This window comes from Eurosta solidaginis, chromosome 5 (assembly GCF_040869045.1).
Source record: "Eurosta solidaginis isolate ZX-2024a chromosome 5, ASM4086904v1, whole genome shotgun sequence".
Taxonomy (NCBI): domain Eukaryota; kingdom Metazoa; phylum Arthropoda; class Insecta; order Diptera; family Tephritidae; genus Eurosta; species Eurosta solidaginis.
In genome coordinates, this window is record NC_090323.1 from 144,722,337 (window position 1) to 144,732,568 (window position 10,232).

Genomic DNA, 10,232 nt, shown 5'->3' on the forward strand with positions numbered 1-10,232 from the left:
TTTTTTTATAATTTTAAGTCGGTATATTCACGCACACTTTATGTGTTTTTATGAAAGCCTGCAAATGCATTAATCCTCTCTCCTGTGAGTGATGGTGGTGTCTTCTACCAAAATTTTCAACTGATATTCACTGCACATTTTTAGCGCTCTCTCTCTCTCTTGTGGTAACTCTTTTGTTGCATTTGTTGTCACTGCTGCATATCAAATATTGTCTATCTAAGCAACTATATCGTTGTTGATGGTTGTTGTTGAATATTGGTAGCTCAATTACATGCAGACTTTCTTCCTTACTATATAAAAGCTTGGCATTTCATGGTTTGGCATTATTCAGTGGTGAAAAGTGGCAACGATCAGTTCGATCAGCACAAAGTAGTGATCTCGTTTGTATTAGAAAAAATAAAAATTGTAAAAAAAATAATATATTTAAATAAATACCAATTCGGTTAACTGCAGCCAATACAATTATCTGAGCATATAACTAAAAAAAACACAAACAAATATAAAATGGCACTTAAGGTGAGCAGCAGCAAGGACTGCCAGCAAGAGTATTGAAAAACTAAGTGATTTATTTGTGACCAAAAATAAATTGCTTACAAGCAAAATTGAAAAAATCACGCTTGATTGCTATTTGTGTGCAAGAAACCAATGATTTGCTACAAGAAAGTGTTTTGAGTAACCAATTAGAAATGCTTCAGATCAACAAGGACATTATAAATGATCAGCGAAATCAATATGTAATCTATACTTATAAAGGCCTCAATATATTTTGTGAATTTTAATCATACAGTAGTTTGTTACTTTCCCTACTAATTAGTGTTCTAAAAGTATATGGAGATACATATATAATGAAAAAAATATCACCATCATAACAACTTAAACGATAGCAACGAAATCAAAAAAAAATAAATTTATGTGTATGAGCACAGATCAATGGTGTTGATCAAGGATCGCACTCTCTATGTGTTCTAGTCCAACAAAATTATAACTTTTTCTTGCAATAATGACATTTTTCATAAAACGAACTTTGTACAGATCATTTTCGTTAAACATACTTACAGCCCAGCATGTCAGCAGTGTTTTTTATTTGCACTTAAAAATTAGGAGGTCAACAGAGGCCTTTGGCCAAGTTGATAAATAATTGGAAAATCTACAGCTTTGAAGTCCTAGAAAAATTTCTGCCTGTACGAAACAAAAAATTTCATGCTAACAATCCTACTCTCTACTGTTCCATAGTTGTTTTGCCCCAGAAGTAAAAATGCTGAGTAAATCTATAGCAACATGTTGCATCAACACTCAGGAACTACCTTGAGCCTTCGGTAGAAATGTGAAAAGTGGTGGAAGGAGAAATGATAAGTCTTTAAGTGTTGACATCAAATGTTATATATTATAAAACTACAAATATTCCCAACCAAAGCTTAAACACTTCACACACATGGCCGAAGAACACCTTGTGGCTAGTTTATCATTTTAATCCAAATTTAAAACTAAATGAGTTGGACTATAATTTTGTTTAGAAAAATGTATCCTTGCGCTGTCACCTTCCAGAAAAATACCTCGGCTATTTTTTTTCAAAATCTTGTGGTTTTCTAATTGATAAATATTTTAAGTATTACTTACTTGCTTAGTGAATTGGCGCTTATTGGTTTAAACAGTTATGGCAATACAACAAGGCGTGAGATTCGCTTCTTCGCTGGGTTAACTGGCGCCGTTTTATCACACGAAGGGAACTTAAATCCCGACAAACGTAATGTATGTCCTGGATGCGATGTGTCCCCACATGACACCAACCATCTTTTCAATTGTAATGTGGAACCTACGCCTCTAACACCAATCTCCCTATGCTCCGAACCTGTTGAAACTGCCAGTGTCCTACCGTTAGAGGACAATTTGTAAGTGATCGTGCCCATTGAATGTTGAGAAGCACTGTTAGTATAACAACAACAACAAGGGACCCTAAATCGTTTTCCACCTGGTCTTTCCAGCGGAAAGGAGGCCGCCCTCTTTCCATGCTTCTAAAGGCGAGTTCCGATAAAAATACTTTCATTAAATCTTCTTCCATACTCGCCACCGCCAAAGGTCCGTCAACCTTTCGAAGCACTTTTCTCTCGAACACTCCCAGCGGTCCCCCTTCTGCTGTTGTCATGGTCTATGCTTCTGCACCATATAGCCGAAATGGTGCGATAAGTGACTTGTAGAGCATGATTTTTGTTTGCCGAGAGAGGAATTTACCTTTCAATTGCCTCAATTTCACTCACAGATATGAATCTGCCAAACTTTTCGTAGAAACATAGCACAAAATATCTAGGAATCATCCGAGACAGTATGTTGTCTTGGAAGCATAACGTTCAGGAGAGGGTGAAGAAAGCCTCGAAGGCACTTTATGTTTGTAAAATAATGCTGAGGTGTACATGGGGTTTATCGCCCTCTCTTTCTCATTGGGTATTTGCAGCGATTGTAAACCCTATCCTATGCTATGGGGTTCTTGTTTTGTGGAAAGCCACACAAGTAATAACCTACATCGAAAAACTAGAGGGGGTGTGTAGGCTATCAATGATTAGCATTACGGAATTCCTGGAAATAACCGCGACGGCTGCACTATATGCCTTCTGCACATTCCACCTGTAGACCTGGTAGCAAAGAACATAACGTTAACAACTGTAACGAGGCTCAGTGTCTCGGGGCAGCTTGAGCGTAGACGATACGGCCATAGTAGAAAAGCGTCATCAATTACAGGGCGAATAGAGTACCATATTCCCTACCTGCGTTTCGAGGGGGCCCTTAAAGCAACAATAGAGGTGAATGGTTGGCACAAGCAGCAATTAAGGCAATAATCTCGCATAGCACAGCATCTAAAAGTGGGTTAGAGTGTATGCAATCCGTGGAAAGAATCGGGACGGGGAAAAGCGTACATCTATATTGGGTCCCAGGGCATATGGGAATAGATTGGAATGAAAAGGCAGATGAACTAGCTAAAAGGGGCGCATCCCTTGAAGCTTACTCCGTAGAAGTCCCAATTAGATTGGGGGAGATTTACAGAAGGCGAGAGGTGGACATTGTCGACCCAGCGGAAAAGGTGTGGGTCCAAGGGCTTCTATCATTCCAAGGAGAGGACTGTAGACTCATGGCGGGTATTCTGACTGGACACTGCCTTCTGGCGTAACATGCTTTTAAAATAGGCTTGGTCAGATATAGCAGATATAGGAAGTGCGGGTTGGAGGAAAAAAAGATCAAGCACGTTTCGGGCTCATGCCCTGCGGTTTCCATGCTAAGACTCCAGCTATTAGGAGAGCTGTCCGATCTAGAAGCAGCAAGTGGCTTAGGTCCTAGAAAGCTTCTAGTCATTGCCAAGAGGACGGAATTATTTTATAACACAGCTCTTGTATTTTGATAGGGTTTTTCAGTTTGGTTATTAAATAAACTTCTGGTAACACTACGGACTCATTAAGTCTGTGTACCGGCCAGTTCAAACAAAGCTAACCATTTGTAGAAATGGTATTAAGCTATGAATCTAATATGTAATCGTAGCCAATATTTCACATATTTTCTTAGTCCGTTTCACCTTTTCAGAGCTATTGCGATTTAAAAAAAATATTTCGAGCACGGATCGTATAATATGAAGACAGCCTGCTCAGTGGAACATCACTCTATCTCAGCTGCTAGATCGAAAACGCCTTATCTCAAAATATTTTTCAAAAACGTAATATCTTAGGGTTTGTCTCAAAACCGTTGTACCTCAGAAGAACGCCCCTATCTCTGAGGTAGTGTCTTCTAGAAATAAAATTTTGAATTGGGACAGTTTTCAAAAATTTTCTCACAATGCGGTTTTTTGAAACAGTGGCCAAGATATTTCACACAGCAGTCGATATACGCACGTCGAAACTATTTTTGTATTCAAAATATAAAAAATTATAATTGTGCTAAAATCAAAACTAATTAATGTCAACAAACAAACAATTAACTAATGAGAAGCAAAAATCGCTAACCCAACGGGTTGAAGGGCTTTGAGATGGAATCGAATAACCTTAATATTCATATTTTTAGGGACCAATTTCGATATCAAAACAGAACTTTGAAGCGTGGCTCTGACGAAAATAAAATTTTTTTTTAGAAAACCCCCAATGAATGTCTTAGATTTTTTCCAAATTCATTTTATTTAATTTAATTCACTAAAATACTGCGTTTTAAATTAAAATTCCAACTTTTCTTGCAGTATTTAATTTTCGCTTCTGCATTATGCCTCACCATGGCTTCACCAATTGGCCATTACTACGAAGGCGAACATGGTGGTTATGAGGAAATCACTCATCATGAACTTGGCGAACATCATCAAATCGAACGTTTGGGTGAAGAGCACCATGGCTATGAGCATCATGAAGAAGAGCATGTCGATTATTATGTAAGTACCTTTTCTGAGCCATATAATAATAAAAAAATAATACCTGCAGTTATTTACCTCCAATTATAAAAAATTTCGTTAACAGGCACCACCGAAATATGCTTTCAAATATGGCGTAAATGATTTTCATACTGGTGACGTGAAATCACAGCACGAATCTCGCGATGGCGACTCTGTTAAGGGTATGTAATATTGTTATATTTTTGAATTTGATTTTTACCAGTTTAAATTTAAAATGTTCTAAATTTTAAGTTAATGTTTATCAGGGAGTTCAAAATGTTATCCGTTTATTTTACAAATTTATCAACAACCTTTTGCATCACAAAAAAAATTGTTTCACCTCCTAAGACTAAGTTCGGGCGAAACCAATGTATGTTCAAGAAGAAATATCGCGAACATTAAATATAAATATGCTAATATCGTCTTCCCTCAGCAGCTATAAAACAGTTACCATCATAAAAACAATATTCTTACTAAATATCGTTAAATTTTGTCGCTTTTTGTTCGATTTTGATATTAAAAGTTTTGTGAAGAGCTGAACTAAAAGGAGCGGACCATTTTGTGATGGTTAAAAATTTTAAGAAACCTTTTTTAAAAAATCTCGCGTGTACGTTAACGAATTTTCCTCAGATCTAATTAATAAATAAAAATTAATTCTGCAAAATTGCATATTAATACTAACGGCTTCTGATTTACGGAATGCAAAACTTTTAAATTTTCTTCTTCTAAATATGGGCGGTGCAACGCCCTTTTCCAAAATTTTACTCAATTTCTATTTTTCGTCACAAATTTCATCGCTTTGTGTGTCTTTGGCAGTGTATTATTGCATTTTGCGAAAATATAGATATCGGTTTTTTAAAGGTGGGCGTGGTCGCTAACAGATTTTGTAAATTTTCATAAGGGTTATGTACATTAGCAATTACAACCTCCATGCTATAGTTTAACATGATATCATTAGCTGCTTGAAAAGCATTCATTTTCTTCTTCTAAACGTGGGCAATGTCACTCCCATTTTCCACAACTTTTCCAAATTTCTGTTTATTGTAATAAAGGCAATTCACGTACCCAATTTTGTTACTTTATCTTTACTTGGTAAAGGATTATCGCATTTTTTCCATTTTCCGAAATTCTCGATATCGAAAAGGTAGGAGTGGTTATCGTTCGGTTTCGCTGATTTTTCTGGGTTCCCATAAGCCAGTATATAAAATTTCGTAAAGATATGGCAAATTTCAAACCTTCCACGCAGGAAAGCAGTTCAGTAATTGGACTAAATAACTTGTATAATTGTAGCAATTTTAAAAAGACAGATTTGGTCTTAACTTAACTTTTTTAAAATGCCTATATATTAAACAATCTGGTATTTCTTGCAAATTTTTTGGTATAGTATGTCTGCTTTTTTAGGAGAATATTGAAGTCTTAACATTGCGCTTTATCCCACAGGACAGAAAACTTTGGTTTATTTAGTGCCTCAATTGCGAGCTGAAAGAATTGTGACTTCTAGAAATTTTGGACCTCTTTAAATACACAAATTATTGCCGCAAACCTATTTTCAAGAAGGAACATGACAAATGGAATATTTCACTTCATTACCTACGGTACATAAAATCATTATAATATAGCTCGTGATATTCGATTAATCGAATTATTCGAATGCTTTAATATTCGATTTTAAGAACTCGATTTGTTAAAATCGAGTAGTGGTACATCGTCAATTCTTCGAATAATTGCTCGTTGGCGATTATACATGGGCAAACTTTAATCATGAGGACTCAATGCTTTAAAAGCAAATTTTATACTTGCTACTCCAGAGCAGCAATAGCAATGAAAAATATGCTCTGCTACTGCTCCTGCTCTGAATATGAATAGATTATGGAGTAGAGCCATTGCTTAAAAGTGATAGTAATGTTCTGGCACTGATATGAGATACGTTATGTTTAATAGCGCAGCAAATAGCATAAAAATAACTACGAACGTTATATTTTTGTTGCAAAGCGGTGGTGTATGCCCATTTCGTTGTCATTTGGGAATGGGTTTAGGAGTCATTCGGGGTGATATCGGGATGGTTGTAGGGACTATCGTATTCATTTGGAGACTATTTCGTGGTTCTTCCGGGGCATTTTCGAGTATAATTTGTGGTGATTTCCTCAAGATCTTGGAACTATTTCGGGGTTCCGCTGTGGTCATTTAAGGATCACTTCCGTGTTATTTTGGGATTGATTTGGAAACAAGTTCGAGGTAATTTCGAGATCAATTTTAGACTATTTCGAGATAATGTGGGGACTATTTCGTGGTTCATCCAGGACCATTTCGAGGTCAATTTGTGGTAATTACCTGATAAGCCTTGGGATTATTTCAGGATTATCTCGAGACCATTTAGGGATCAATTCAAGGTGGTTTCAGAATGGTTCTGGAGTCTCTTTCGAGACTTTTCCGCGGTAATTTTGGAATCGTTTTGTGGTTGTTTTCTGGTGATATTGGGAACTGATTCGGGGTAATTTTGGAGACTATCTCGTGGTCGTTTCGGGATCATGTTGTGGTGCTTCATGATGATCTTGGGGATAATTTCAGGGCACTTCCATAGTCATTTATACCCACATAGTACAGCTGCTGCTTTTTCAAACGACTTCAAAACTTTAAACACTTTTCTTATTCCTACTCATTTGCAACACTTAGGGCTTCTTTGGTCATAAGATATATGAGGTTTAAATTATGCTGTCTCTGCTTACATGACTGATGAACTGAATTTCCCGGCTTATCTTTCCCCTGTTTCCGTTATTATTTAATGGGAGGTCGGTACTATTTCTAGAAAGATTTAAGGATTGACGGAACTGCAAATTTTCGAAAGATTTCGAAATTGTTCGAGATAAATACATTTTTCTGAATTGCATAGAACTTTTCGAGAAATCGCTTTTCAAAGCTCTCATGTGAGCCGATTGTCACTCTTCGCATCTCTAGCATACTTTACGCCTTAGAAAGAGCAGGTACGATAAGCTGGAATAGTACGAACGTCTCATTTATTTTTAAAGCTATAGATATTTGTGATGATCATAAATAGGTTCTCTAAAATTTTTAAAAATTATCATTTGACCATTTTTTGACATTCTTATCAAAATATAGTTTTTTCCCGAAAGTTTTGTATACTTACGGTTATTTTTCTCACTGGATTCAAAAAACTCGGAAATTTATACATGGCGACAATAATTTTTGAGACATATGTAGATTTCAATATCTACCAGGGGATCGAATTAACAAAGAATAAGTACTTGCTACATGCATTGCGTATACGTAATTTTTTTGTTTGAATACTTCAGTGAGCTGCAATTATTCATCTTTTAAGGTTATTAGTGGACTAACCAAAAAATTAGTATTAGTGCGTACACAAACAAAGAATATCAAGCACTTATATCCACTAAAACACATTTACATAGTCATGCTTCCTAAAATGAATAACCGCTCATAAGCCACGAAGCAGTTCAGTACTAAATTGACTTATTGAGCAAGAAAGTCAACTGTGTTATACGAAAACACTAATTGGAATAAGTAATACTAATAGTGCGATAAAATGAATATAGTCATATTAGTCTTCTGACGTTAGCAACATAACGATGAACACGGAACTAAACTGAATACAGCGCTAAAGAAAAACCGATAATAAACGAAGTATACAGTGTATTACACACGAAACCAACGTGCTACTGAGTTAAAGTGACTATGATTTCAGTTTATACTCAACAATATCATATATGTATGGGACATATGTATTGCGGGGCATTCGTATGTATTTTGTATTTTATGTGCTAATCACTCGTAGTATTTTTCTGTACTTGACTAAGTACACATTTAGACACAATTGTTTGACTCATGAGTAAGTGCACTAGTTTTATTAGTACTCAAAGCAGATCTCTGGAATACTTCATACAAAATCGAATTTTGAAAATCAAATAATTCGTGATCAACTATTCGAATAACGAAATTCGATTAATAAACATATTGAATAATTGAATACTCGATTAATCGAATTATTCGAATATTTTGAAGAGCCCTTAATTTAACCAATCATGCGCCATGTCAACCAGAGACGAAAATTCTGTAAACAGAATTCAAAGGTCCATAATTTAAATGGTCGTGTAGAAAGTATACCAGAATTCCTTGCCTTTTGCATTGTTCAAATTGTATTTTTTTCTGCGAAAAATTAAGAGGTGGTATTTTTATTTGTATACTCAAATTGGCACTGCCGATTTCATTTTTTCCAACTCTCATATTCCAGACAATATTAAATGGTTTCCACAGTGCTGATAAAGTAAATATTTTGCGCCAAATTATTGTTAATATTATGAAGTTAATGAAAAGAGCCCCTAAAATATTTAATACACCTTCAAAAAATTATTATTAATTTTTATTTTTAAATGTATGCCACAATAAATGACAAAATGCAGTTTTACTTACACATAATTCTAATCTTTTGTCTTTCTTTATTTAATTTTAGGACAATACTCACTAGTAGAAGCCGATGGTTCCATTCGCACAGTGGACTACACAGCTGATAAACATAACGGTTTCAATGCTGTCGTACATAAAACAGCGCCTGTACACCATGAAGAACACCACGAAAGCCACTATTAAGAACCAGAAGAACCTGTAAAATAGAAGCGAATAAAACGAAAGCCAATCATAAGTAAGATAAAATCGGAAATATAGCACTAAGTTCTTAACTCGAAATTGATTTAGCTAATTTATAAGTAAGAAACATGTAAATGACAAAACGAGATTACTTTGTTTATCTACTTAGAACTAGATTTTTCAGTTTATTAGATTTTCGTTTATAACTTTTGCTGTTGCATTCTGTGCTTAAATTGTAACTTCTCATCTAAGTATTTTAGGTTTACATCTTTAACTTAACTTAATTTACTACTCTAACTGATTTTAAACGCTGTGATAGCATTAATTTCTAATTCATTTGACTATTAATTAAATTAAAACTTAGCTACTGCCATTAGCACCACTGCTAAAAACACATAACACACTTTTGTGACTGAAAATGTAAACACAAATATTGTATTAACTTTAACTTTATTTAAATGTTCGAATATAATTAATCACTACTTTTTTGTACTTCTTCACTGTTTAAGCTAAAAACATACATTTCTTTGTTCAATGCAAGAAATGACAAGACAATATTTCAACTTTTTTCCTATTTTAAAAACTCAAATATCTTTTTAAATTTAACTTTACTTTCAGCGACTTACTAACAAATTTCACTTTTATCAATTTTATATGCCATTAACTTGTATGTATATCTTTAATACCTGTAGTTGTATTAATATTATAAATTATTTAAATCTTACGAATTTGTATATATGTATGTACGCACTTTCAGAAATTATGTAGTGTGAAAACAAATGTCTTCAAAGTGAATAAAAACTCAGTTTACATATTAGTTTTTTAGTCTTTCGATTTCCAAAAAAAAAAAACATACGGAACACATTTTGATACGCAATGGATTTATAATATACCAGACGAAAGACTTAAGCAACGAATCCGAACAGTTTTGACTCAAAATAGACAATATCGCGTACTAATTGGCGCGTAGCAAATCGCAAAAAAATTTCTGCTAAACCAAAACTCGTATTTCAATTATTTAATAAAAAGCCAGAGGCAATAAGCTTAGTGGAGTACAAAATAAATATTTTCAAAAATTTGGCACGCCATATACCAGCGGCAACTTGTAAATGCTTTGACAACGCCTTTGCTGAATGGATTTTCCAAATCATTGAACCTGCACTTCAGTGTGTAAACAACGAGTTTTAGCAGACAAGGAAAGAAAAGTGACATAATG

General features: G+C 34.7%; 1 protein-coding gene across 1 annotated transcript; it reads left to right on the forward strand.

Moving 5' to 3' along the window:
- Positions 1–337: 337 nt before the first annotated feature.
- On the forward strand, positions 338–9,833 carry Cpr66Cb (Cuticular protein 66Cb). The gene is made up of 4 exons (XM_067786568.1): positions 338–516; positions 4,211–4,396; positions 4,482–4,578; positions 8,883–9,833. Exons 1-4 carry the CDS (start codon positions 505–507, stop codon positions 9,017–9,019), a joined length of 432 nt encoding a protein of 143 aa, XP_067642669.1. The 5' UTR covers positions 338–504; the 3' UTR covers positions 9,020–9,833.
- Positions 9,834–10,232: the final 399 nt, after the last annotated feature.